Source organism: Aulonocara stuartgranti (assembly GCF_965226115.1).
Source record: "Aulonocara stuartgranti genome assembly, chromosome: 12".
NCBI lineage: Eukaryota > Metazoa > Chordata > Actinopteri > Cichliformes > Cichlidae > Aulonocara > Aulonocara stuartgranti.
Genome location: NC_138948.1, coordinates 13,797,168 through 13,810,500, shown reverse-complemented (window position 1 = coordinate 13,810,500; position 13,333 = coordinate 13,797,168). Strand labels below are relative to the sequence as shown.

The following is a 13,333-nucleotide window of genomic DNA, read 5'->3' as shown; positions in this document are numbered from 1 at the left end:
TAGTTATTACCAGTCCCTGAAGGGTGGTGGCGTGAGCTGAATAGACTGGGACTTGGAAACCACTGTTACCGGTGGTGATAGGGGACCGCTTCACAGCCCTGCAATCTGACAAAGGCTTAGTAGGTAATGGAAGCAGAATTTCGGCAGCGAAAAAAGAAAAAACACAGGAGCTTTAGCACGCTATAAGAGCTGACCATCAGATAAGCCCAAAACCTCTTCAAGTCCAACAAAGTAAACGTTTAAACGTGAAAGATGCTTATCGCTCGAGATTTGTTAAATATCAACTTGAGGGTGAACACCTGAAACTATAGATGCAAACAATAACTGCAGAATATTCATTAAAAGTGCAGGACAGTGTTTAAAGACTCTATTACCAGGCCACAGTCTCTACAGAATAGCAAGAAAGACCCGGCTTTGACCTTTGGAAACAAAACAAATCTCTTTCTACTGCCGGGATGGCATCTCATCTCTGACCTTGTGATTGGAACTTTCAGTAAGGAAACACAAAAGACAAATTATTTTGAAGTCAGTAGGTCAGTTCCCGTTGGCCTTAGCAAAGAAACATGAACATTTGATACTAGAAAGTGCACAAACTAAGTCTAGTGGTTACCCACAGACTGATCAGAAAGCAGAAATACTGGCCTCAAAATCATCTCTGCAAGACCCCAGAAAACATTTGTCAGTAACACAAGAAAACGAGAAAATAAACAGCTGCAAACACACACAAACATACTGTACAGCTTGAGTTTTACTAAATGACAGCAAAGGCAACTTTCAAACTCGTTACTACCGAAATTAGAAAGCAGCTTTCCCACAGTTTTTGGGTCTGGTATCTGGAGGGTGTTTATGCACCGTTCTACTCCAGCTGAACATTAAATTTGAGGTTCAGAAGTTGACGGCCTGATCAAACCAGACAAGCCATATGTCATGGCTGGGCCAGGTTAACCCTGACTGATCGAAAGGGGAGATGAGTTTGAGCAGTTTCAGCTTTTCTATTTGCAAAGTCCTCAGTTGGTCGGGCCACGTGCTGATCAGATGCATGCACATTTGCACAAATTTTACATATATATCCGACATTCATCAGAACACATTATGTACCAAGTCTTCATGAGATGAAGCCTAGTTTTAAAATAGCGGGGAAACCAGTGGAGATATGACTATAACAAAACAAGCTGCAGAATGAGTTAATGAGGGCAATTACTGTTGTTTAACCAAACGAACTGACTACACAACATGTAAGTTTGATCGTCACTTATCCCATTAACTGTTCATCTGTCCACTTCAAACATAGCCAGTGTTTTTCTGGGGACTCGGGGAAGTGCAGCTTAGACTTTGAAGTTTTTTGCATCAGAAGTCATTATACCTCAGCTAAAAGTAGTTTTCAGTTATACTGAGTCAAGTCAGACCGAGAGTGCAGAGTGATGGAGAGCCAACAGCCAACCAACACTTTGGTCAAAATGCGCTAAAAGTGGACTAACTAAGAGTACGAGTCTGAGAGAACATGCACAAACAGCTGCCACTGTGAATCCACAGGATCACCTATCGAAATTTTATGACTTTTATATCTTAGATCTTGTTCATCAAAAACTTTTACTGGCATCTAGCAGAACTAAATGAATGACTTGAGGCTTTTAGGAAGGGTTGAATGCACATCACTGTGGATATTTATACAGTAGACAGACTGACAGAGAGAGAGGAAACAAATACAAAAAGTATATATATATATGTCCAGTATGAATTAAAGTGGTGTGGGGACTATAAGAGCATATAACAGCAATGAATCAGAGTTAACTGTTCACATAGAACTATTTAGCTATTAATGATTTAATCAATTAACATTAACTGTTAATTATACATCTGGGTGAAAGGTAAAACAGTTGCTCGCTTTCTTTTCAGTGTTTTTATTTTCCTTTTTTTTCAGCTGTAGAAGTGATTTGTTAGTGAATCTAATCTGGGGGAATTTTGGAAGGCTTGTGTGTAAAGGATTTCGCAACCGCAGGGGAAATAAATTCACGACTGCTGAAAAGTTTCTTGATGTCTTTACTGCAGAAATGAAGCAGCGTGAAAATCTGTAAAACAAGACAAGACTTATGGTTGTCTTGGGCGAGGAGCTCAAAAAGAGAGTGTTATTAATGCTAACTGCCAGAATAAATGATTCTCAACACTTCAACAACCCGACAGGAGATGGCTGATAGACAAGGCGCACATGTGTGTCTTTCCCTTTTGATAAGCAGACTTCCCCAAAATGTCCACTGCTGGAGAAGGAGGGGGTTCCTTATAACAACCATTTATAATTAGAGCAATACGCTGTGCTTACCTCCTCACTACTTGGTTCCAAAAAAACAAAAAAAAACAAGGAAACTGGCCGATTAAGTCTATTAAACATAAATGCACTAAACTCAACAACTGCCCATTATTTTGGGTTATGCTTGCAGGGCTAGGATTTAATGAGGCCAAATTGTTCTGTCTTTTGTAACATTGCATAATATCTAATAGCCTGACCCAATTTAGTTTTAAACATTACTTTGAAATTATGTTGTTGTTGCTAAGCAAAAAGACTTACATGCTACAAATAGCTGGTGCAAGCCAAAGCAGGTTTTTTTCCAGTGCGCGAGCATGCTGCTGGCTTAGGCAGGCTTTCCAGAGGCTATGCTTAAGCACATGCATACCAAACGAGAGAAGAGGAATAACAATCAGCACTGTATTTGTCCCCAGGAGCTTCTAACACAAAACAGGTGAGCAACAATAGCAGTTAATAACTCCAATTTACTTTTTTTATTCAAGTCCCATCACGGAGCACTGTTTAAAATACCAATTGGAAATAGTAAATCAGCCACGCAGCAAAAACCTTTTACCCCCAGAGACTAAGACACACACACAGATATCCCACCAAACAAATCAGAACAGACGCACAGTCCCCTTCATCCATTTAGTATGCTGCGATACTCACAATTTCTTTTCATGGTCTTTGGTGGAAAATGGCCTCCCCTCTTTTTCTCCGACACTCAAAACCCTGAGTAATTTTCTTAATCTGGGCCTGATTCCGTACATTTGCATAAAAATGTTCACTTTTGAGACTCCCCTAATAGAACATGGCTCTAATACGTAATTACTCTCCTCAATAGTGGCGGCTAATTACAAAGGTGTCAGACAAACAGGTAGCAGAGCTGAGGGGGGTCTTTGACACAGTGGCTGAGGTGCTAGTCCGCCACATGGGACAGAGCGGCTCAGTGGAAAGCACTAAATTCATTTAGGCTGGCTTCATTAAACCCTGCTCCTTGGGCCCTGCATCATGCTCTCCCCTTTGCTCTCCCTGCTCTCATTTATGTGGCAGAGGATGTGCTGTGGGTAAGAAGAAGGCGTTCACACAAATGAGTGTAAGGCAGAGGGAATGGGGGAATGCTGTGGGGAGTAAAAGAAGGGAAGTGAGGAAAGGAAGGAAAGAAGGGAAGGAGCGCAGCTACACACGGAAAGAATAGAGCAATATAACAGAAAGCGCTGGTGGGATGGATCGAGGGAATGAGGACATGTGCTCATTTGATGATAAAAAAAAATAAGGCATAAAGGGATGGGCATACAAAAGAATCATTTTGAATATGGCTTTTGTTTTATTCATCTGACCCAGCCTTTCAGAAGCCGCAGAGAACAGAGGAAGGCAGAGAAAATTGCAGCTTTGGTCCTCAAACAGAGGCCAAATGCCAGGTCTCAAACATGGTGAAACAAGGACAGCAGAGCCCCGCGGTCTCTTTACCATTTAGATTATACTGGCTGCTTTCTGACCCCACAGTATGGATGACTATAATAAGCCACACCCCCTGCTGCGTACCACCTGTAAGCCAAACATCACCACAAAAACCTCAACTTGTGCAAAGAAATCCCAACTGCAAAAGCCTCCACAAACACAAACCACCTACTCTACTTGCCAAAAAAAGGGAATTATACACAGTATGAACTTTCTATTTCTGCGTGAACTTTTTCAGACTCACTTCAGCACCACTACCTTTCATTTGCATCACCGTGCCCCTGTTCTAACCGAGTATGTCATCTCCTTCAGTGAGACCCCATAAAGTGCTGATGGCCACGCATTTCCACGGTGGAAGTGTTACCAACCGTTTTGTTTCCCAGCCAGCGGAGCACTTCATAAGAACATTTCTGTGCGATTACGTTACGTACTTGCGCGGCCGATGCACTGATTGTGAGTGACTCAAGTCACTTTTACATGACCCACACATCCAGCAGCTGAATGAACACACACAGCTCTCTGCGGAGGAGAAACAGAGATGCTGTCTGCTGCAGAGTCAGACAGTGAGCCCTAAGGCCAAAAGTGGTTAAGCACTCATTCACAGGGAGGCATCTACAAATATGCATACAGAAACTGCCACAATGGTCTGGGCACAGACCAAAGTTTCCATGCATATGCAAAAAAAAAACCAGACAGCCATGTGGGGAGGCACTGTTTTGAAGATGGAATAACAATTCCACAGAAATAAATAAATAAGTGAGTTGGAGCAAGCGAGAAAAGTACTGTAAAAAAAATCCCATTCAAACAAACTGCCTGAAATTCATTCAGTGTGAAAAACCATAAGAAAACCCTGTTTCGATTTATCATTTTATGAGATTACATATTCCAAACATGAACTGATCCCACATATGAAAACAGAAATTTAACCTTCAGCATGGAAATAATATGGGAATTTCAAAAAACCCACATAAATCATAAGAACTAGGGAGCTGGATAAAGGCATAAAAATTAGATCAACATTGCAAACAAGACAAAATAAGATCAGAGAGAAAATCAAATGAGCAAAGATCACTACAAGGCAACCATCTGTTGGAAGACGCTCAATCTACATACATTTTACATCAGCGCAAAATTAGGTATTGAATGAAATTGATATTTTGTGTTCTATTGTCCTTTCCTCTTATTTCCCAGACTGGTAAGAGGTTACATTAATCAAAAAAATGCCTCTGCTCGACAAAAGGGAGCCTATACGTTAACAAAAAATTTAATTACTGGTGAAAGGTACTGGTCAAAATGGAACCAAAAATGTTATTGTCATGGATCAGCAATTTGGTTAGCATGGATTTTAGCTGGATTTCTGTGTCGGGCTTGTGACTCATTTTGTGAGATAATAGCACTTCGAGGACTGTGTCTAATGTGGTTGAACAGCTGTGTGATGCAGGGTTTCCCCATGTAATGATTACATTTGGATGGAAGGTAAATTAAACGCTGCCAACATAAATTGCTGTTTAGAATTTAATGCAACACTATAACCCGGCACTCAAATGCGGTACTTAACATCTAATGAGCTTACAAAGCCCCAAGAATTTTTGGACCTTGAAAGATTGTCTTACATCATGGCTAAAATGTCAGAATTGCATGACTTAACTCATAAGTTAACAAAGTGTTTGATACTGATTTATTATGCATTTATTATGCTTGTCTAGTTTTGAGCGCTAGGTGACTGCACAGGTTGCCCGGTAGGTGGCAAACTGTCTCCAAACCATTGCAAACTTAGACTGATTGCAATCGCTCTAAGACAAATTGGCAGTGCTTTGCAAATAAATGACTGTCATTAGATTGCAATTAACCTGTGTGAGTCAACCTGTGACGTGCTTCTTTACAATTGGGGATTCGACTTAAATGGCTCTTAACTGGTTGTGTTCTGGTTATATTCGTATATAAAAGCAAAGCTGCGGGACACCTGTGTCACTTTGAAGTCAAACTGCCGTCCTGTAGCAACTATGTTACTATTTGTGGAGGAATAAATGTTTCAAATGAGTATTTAACGTGATTTTCTGTATATGTAGATGGCAATGGACTGGCCATTTTTGCTAATTTATTAAAGTTAATGACTATATTATCACAAACAGATAGTACGTAAGTACCAACTTGACCCGATTAAACCACAAACTGACAGCAGGCCGACTCATTTTGTTGCCATCTTAATCCGCCAAAACTGTTCTGAAGAGAGCAACTGACCACAAGTGGTCGCAGACAAGGTCACCACCTTCCAAGCAAGCATTTCAAAGACTAACTAAACGGTTTAAGTTCGTGCCTCGGTCAGCAAACACTGTTTTCAATGTCTGACTGTAGCAACACTGAGCATGTTTTGTTGTGTTCTTAGTAGTTGAGAAACAGTGATGTGGTTCTCACTTTTCAGCAACATGTTACTCGCCACTGTGACCTGTGCAAAGTCCAATCAAGGTTACTTTATTTAAAAGCATGATAAAAGTCAAAGATTACTCAAGGACCCTAACATTCAGCAGCTGTCTAGTGGCGTATCGCCAATTAAATCTCATGGCATCCAGAAATAACTTCATTTCAATTGCACCAAAGAGCCTGGAGTAGCAGGAGGACCTGGCATCATCCGCTAGGAAGATCAGACGCAAGCGCTAGAATATATTTAACTAATTTTACAGTATATATTTTAGTCAGTCAAAGGTCTGACTTTTCAGAACGTATGCAGAGAGGTGCAGGAAGCTGTTAATCTCGGATCTGTGCCTGAATACAACAGCGGCTCTCATGCTGCTGTAGTCTATAAGCTCCAGCTGCTTGCCTTCATTGTGTCTCTGCGCCGCGCCACAAATGTTTCTCCATCTCCGATACTTATCAAGGCATTGGAGTTTGACACTGCCATTACTCAAAATTAATAACCACGGCAGCATGTTTATCATAGCGCACTTTCACACCCAACCTGCCAGAAATAATCGCCTCGGTATTTGTGCACATGACAGAAAGAGAGAGAGCGAGAGAGAAGGAAAAAGACAGAAGAAGAAACACAAAAAGACAACTGAAGGGGAGCTGAAGTGTGAAAAAGAGACAGAGCAAAGAGAGTAAGAATTTGAGATGAAAGGCATAAGTGAGAGAGAAATGAAAATATGCTACATGCGTACAAGTGCTTCTGCCGTGCCTAATCCCTCTGTCTCCATTACAGCTCGTTGGTTTTACCCGCACCTTTTCTTCCCATCATGTCTGACAACAGGGCAATACTAGCTCTCCTTGTGTATTCACTCTGCTAAGCAGGACTCTGATCTCCACTGACAGCCAATCTGCTTCAACATGGCAGGTCCAAGCAAATAAAAAAAAGGGCCTGGCTTTTTAATTTACAAATCATGCAAATACAGCGGAGAGTCTGCCCCTGAGTTCTAGACTGACGAAAAAAATGATAACAACAAAGGAAAGAAGGTTTCTTGTTTTACATGCGTAAAAATACAGACGCAGAATGAGAGAAGCGGCAAGGACACTGAAGGCCCTTCAGCACCTCTCCTCAAATCTGGAGAGACAGGTGGTGGAAAAACAAGACAAGGACAAATGTCTGTCAGTCGTTGGTTTGGGCTCTGCTGACATTTTCCTTGGCATTTAAGAAGCTTCCAAAGGTAGAGGAAACCTATGCACGATCCAGTTGATCCAGACACTTCAAATCGCCTCTTGTTTTAGGATTTTTAGAGCTTTTCCACAGCTTCCTGATTTCTTTATGGCCGATTTCAGTAACAGGTAAGATAAGTTGGAGTAAGATGAAATCAGGGGATTTCTTCCAAAACTTCTCAACAGCCTGTTCTCCATACATGAATCTATCCTTCCATTTTCTGCCACTCATCCAAATTAGGGTTGCTGTGTAGTCAATATACCTAACATACAAGTTAGCAAATAAATAAAATTGAAATCACTGTTATTGAGCAAAAAGAAAATCATGACTTACAAAACATTTTTAATTTAAAAAAAAGACCTTTTCTTCTACTTGCAACAGCTATGTGTATGTATATGTATGCCGAAAGAAGTATCATAAATCAAGACAAGTATTTAACCATCATTCCCACTTTCTAAAAATAGGGTTGAACAGTGCTCAACAGAAACAAACAGATAGTGGCCAAACACAACGCTCCACTATGACTTTATTTACAATTGTGGTATTTTATCATTATTTTTATTCTCAACTACCGCCTCTATAAGTGCAGGCTTGCCTCCTTTTGTTAATAAGTAACTTAAGCTGAATGTAAACATTATAGAGCACTGATCACAGACTGTATTTAAAACACGGAGATCACCATCAACACCATCACATTTCACACTGATTTCTGAACGCGTATTTTTATTATTATTATCATTGATAATATCAAAATCAAATCAAGAACAGATAAATACATCCTTTTTTACAATCCTTTTATGTACCAGACTGAAGAAATATTGGTTTTCTGGTTGATGTCGAGCATTTTAACATATTTTAACGCATCTTTAGGGATTTGGAAGCCATACTTTTGGAGTAAGCCTCAAGCAGCCACTGGAGAACTTCGCACTTCCATGCAGGCTTCATTGTCCAGCCTACTAGGTTAAATCCCTGTTCTCGTTATATGCTACATCTTCAGGTAGATGTTTTTTCCATGTATTCCCACACTGGCCTTTTACAGCATCCTTAAATGAAACTTGGAGAACTTCAACTAGCACAGGCCCTCATTTCCTTCACTGTGACCAAGCAAAGCAGAGCAGCCAATTTCCATTTAACACATCATTGATCACACTGATGTATCATGTCATCATCTGGATTGGGGAGGGTTTAACTCATTTGTGATCACTGCCAGGTGGCTGCGACGAAGGCTATTTGAAATGGGGCTTCAGTGCAAACACCCCCAAACCCTAAAAAGTTTTAAAAGAGGCGTGTTTCTGGGAGAATGGGTTTCCAATTACTTCCTGCTTTACAGGCTCCTGAAAGTCAGAGAGGGCCCCCAGTCGTCTCTTATCTAGTTTGATTTCTGCGAAAGAGGGTAAAAAATAATGTAGAACAGCCAATTTGGGCTGTGATTTGTGATGCTCAGAAGTGACGGAGATGTGCTGAGAATGTTGGCCTCGAGTAACAAAGCGAAGAAGGAATGGATGAATATTGATTCCCCTGTTTAAATGAAGCTGGCAGAAAGACTGAGATGAATAAAGGGAAAGAAATGGAGGGAAAGAACGCCCAGGCTTTTGGGAAATGCCCAACTTCCAACAATACAGATCTCATAAAATAAATGACTCACTTACTCCACGCATCTGCTTTCAGCAAAGACTACAGGCCAGCTGACCAGAGCTTGCTCACATGCACACACAAAAGCAGACGGACACAGCCGGGGTTGCACATAAATCTGAATGTCAACACAGGCCTTGTGTCCAGTTAATGTTAGCTGAACACTGGATGACTCTACTTTTTTTTGTTACCAGAACCACTGAAAACTCTGTACCACAAACGTCACTACAACACACTGCCACTCGCACACACACAGAAAGTCCTAAAGCGTGACATCATGTAGATCTTTTTTAATCTCATCTTTCATGTCATCATGCCTTAGCAGAAAAACTGCACTATGATAAAAGCCATATTTACAAACACAAAAACACTATACTATAAAAATCACGACAGCAGGAAAGAAAGATTTCAGATAAAAAAGAATCTCCGCACACAGACACAAACAACAACACACAGTGGTAACAAAAAAAATAAAAAAAAAATCACAAATTCACCACGCACCAAGCACCAGAGAATAAAGAAAAACCGTTTAACTTTGACACTGTTCTCAACTTGGATCTAAAAAGTGAGCGCTGCCATTTGCTCTGCCATTCGGCTTTGATCATGACTCGCTCCCCATTTTCAAACGCTGTGACATTTGAAAAACACAATCCCACTTTGTTCTCCTATCATCGCTGGAAGAGGATACAGAGAAATAATAGGGCCAACACTGCCCACCTGCAGAACATCACATCCTCTCTCCCCAAGAAATGACAGTGACCAAAAAATAGGCGTCCCACTGTCGCAATCTGCCCATCGGACTGTGACGATGGGAAGTCTATATTTGGTCATCATATCTCGCCTTTGTACACGGGGAGGCAGTTTTTCCGCTATTATTGAGGACAATGGTGGAAGCAAGATGACACGGGGGTTTTTTCATATATTTTTTTTATATTTCTTAAGACGAAAAACAAGAAAAAGAGGAAACGAGGAGGAGAAGAAAAGGGGGGGGAAAAGACTGGAGTGTTTTACCTCCTACTGAGCTCCATCTCCCCAATGGCCTCTTGTTGGGGGCAAATTGAGCCTGGAAATAAGGGGTCATTTCCTCTGCCTGTTTACCTGTGCACAGCACACTGTCATCAGTTTGAACCACACACACAGGCACAAGCTGACCTAGCTGTACCCTAGGAGCACTTACGTCAGAGAGGGTTAAGACAGTTTGATCTTCACTGTGACAACAAGTCAGAAACCTGTGTGTGGAAGTATGTATTGGCTTCTCCAACAGCAGTAACCCAGATGGCCTGATGACCTTGGGACTGGCAGTCTGTCTGCAGCTGTAAGATATCATAAAGCCACAGTCTAGTCTCTGATTTCCTGCCAGGCTTGTTTGCTGAGAGTGTGTGTCCATCTTGTCCATCTATCTACCTGCTATCTAATTCATACTCTAGTTACTGATTAAAGTTCTTATTGAGTCACAGCGCTAATTTTAGTCACAACACAGGAAATAAAATTTCTGTCACATTTGAATATTAAGGCTTTGGTAATATATAAAAAAGGAAAATCTGTTGCTGAGCAGAAATTTAGGCATTTTTAAAAAAAAAAAATTCTTAATCAAAGCAAAGCAGCAAGATTCTTAATTCTGCCTGAAAATGGCTCACAACATTTTACTCACTTACTTACTTCTCTTCTAACACTCAGCTACATCACGAGATTCGTAAAGACTCATGCATAAAACAGCAAAGGGAATAAGAGGTGAGGAAGCAGAGCAGCGTCAAGGCAGCAAGCATGTAGGATTCCTACGCCACTAATGGCCCACCTCAGCCTGTCACTCCCCACCATCTCTGCTTCATTCATAAGTCAACAGCACACCTACTGTATGCTGCCACACACACATACAGAACAACCTAGTTTTATCTCCCACACAGACTGCCAAACACACGCACACACACACCATTTTAAATTCCAATATTCCCACAGGTGATTCAGACAAATCCGGTCAAGCACACACACACACACACACACACACACACACACACACACCATTTTAAATTCCAATATTCCCACAGGTGATTCAGACAAATCCAGTCAAGCACACACACACACACACACACACACACACACACACACACACACACACACACACACACACACACCTTCAGTCCTTCAGCCTCTGGACCAATGCAGTAAATATCAATATGCAATCATTGCAGTTTTGAATCGCTTGAGGCTGAACCTCTGTGTGCACAAATGTGCGTTTGAAAAGGAAAAAAAGTTGGTAGCACAATGCGCTCCTATAAGGATCCCACCAAATTCCACGATTTTCAATCGATGAAGGTAGCTAAGTATTACCATAACTTTCCTACCACACGTCTGCTGTAAACTCAATAATTCAAGAGCGATTTCACACGTGCACATACACACACATGCGCACGCATGCTCGCCAGCCTCCATTGTTGCTACGCATCGTGGTGCATTCAATATTGTGCTCACACTCCTAAGACAGAGTGGGAGTACAGTCTGCAGAGAACCCTTGTAGATCAATAGATTAAAATAGAAACGTATGAATAAAACACAAGCTAATAAATAAAAAAGGAGATGGTTTACTCTCGTTGTCACATACAGTACAAGCCCTGTCTCACATTTGAGTGGGGGAAAAAAAGAAATGGGGAAAGAAAAGGATGAGAGCAGGAAATAGCAAGAAATAAAAAAGGAAAAGTTTTTGTTGCTCTTTTAACTTGTTTTTAATTCGCAAGTCATTCATTTCCTATGTGTGCATAGTTGTACAAGTATGCACACATAACTGAATGAATGCACAAGAAAAAGGAAAAAGTGATCTCATAAAACTAATAAGTCAATAAAACCCTCCAAATTTACTGCTTATCAAATGCGTAATCGCAATTTTTCTTATGATTCCAGACATGACATTTACTTTCCTTTTATGACAAAAAGCCAAATCCCCATAAAAAGACCGCATTTTTTAAATCATTTTTTTAAAGGCCCTAATAAGCCATTAGTCAAATAATTTAGTGGGAGGGGGCAGAGCAACTGAACCTTTTTTGTTGGACTTTTTATGTGAGTATTGGCACAAATTGGACGTTTGACACCACTTTTGGATAATAAATCCATTTTTGAACTCATTAACTGCAACAAAATTTCTGCTCCTATTTTTTCCCCACCCAAAGTTTGTGTTGCAGACTTGGCCGTCAGCATGCACCAAGATGGTCCATGCTGACTCAGAAAGCACATTAAAGACATACCTGTCGTTGATGCTCCAGTTCAGGCAAAGGTTGAGAGAGCTGAGGTTGCGACATTTCCTCACCACTTCCATCACCGTCTCGTTGTTGAGCTCCGAGATGTGTCGCAGATCCAGGACGCTCAAGTTACGCAGCTGCAAGAGGCAACACACAAAACCGTTTTCAGGATTTGGAAAAATGATGCTGAACAAAGCAGACGGGGAGCTGATCAGAGCAGACAAAGAGCAAAATATTTCAATCCAACTTCCAAAAAGTCAGAAAGAAATTCCTAAAGAAAAGCATGTGCGATATGCAAGCTGTGCTAAATTACATACACGGTTTTGTTATATTCCAAAGAAATGAAGAAGTTGTATCTCTATATACTGAGTAAACTTGTATTTTGCCACGTAATCCAAAAAAAAAAGAAAAGGAAAAACTGGGAAAAAACACCCAGCAGGAACACAAAACAAAATCTAACCAGGCAGATAAATGCTATGAAATTGCTTGTGGTTACTGTTTACAATTCTGTGCCGTATGCCTGGTGTGAGGGGGTTTTGAGCCAATATGAGCATTCACTTTCCTTCTTCCTTTTATCTCTCCGACTTTCAATAATCCCACTTTCCGATCTGAATACCTTATAAGAGGGGGTTTAGATTAATCCTCCAAGCAAAATCTTTACTTCCTCACACCCTCTTACAAACCCAAATTGAAATACTATTCAACAAGCGTGCCTGCACGTTGAAATTACCAAAGGCTTTTCCAGGTGTACTTTCTCTCATACATACCCAAATGTGTTTAAGGCACAGGTGCACATGTACACACTCAAACTCATGCACACATCGGGGATGCAAGATAACAGAGGTATGATGTTCCAACCAGCCGCCAGGGAGGCGTAGAGGTAAATGTCACGGCCGAGGCTAAAGAGAAAACAAGCTTACACTTGCCGTTAAGATCAGTGAGCCCTATTGTCGGCTCCATAGGCATGACATATACCTACCAGCATGAAGTCACATGGGGGGAATGGATAACCACGGCTCGCTGCGTGAAGTAAGCACACATGTAAACGCTCTCCCCTTTCCCCACATACCGAGAATCAGACGTGCACACTGAGTGCAAACA

The 13,333-nt window shown here is 41.0% G+C and overlaps 2 protein-coding genes across 4 annotated transcripts in view; one reads left to right on the top strand and one right to left on the bottom strand.

The window, feature by feature from the left end:
• Positions 1-13,333, top strand: part of smyd1b (SET and MYND domain containing 1b) — a 432,389-nt gene that overhangs the window by 244,213 nt on the left and 174,843 nt on the right. The window lies entirely within an intron of this gene.
• fbxl17 (F-box and leucine-rich repeat protein 17) overlaps positions 1-13,333 on the bottom strand; it is a 226,453-nt gene that overhangs the window by 129,229 nt on the left and 83,891 nt on the right. For both annotated transcript variants that reach the window (XM_082553440.1, XM_082553439.1), the window contains exon 8: positions 12,239-12,369. In XM_082553440.1, the coding sequence (XP_082409566.1) occupies positions 12,239-12,369 (131 nt within the window). The remainder of the gene's footprint in view (positions 1-12,238; positions 12,370-13,333) is intronic.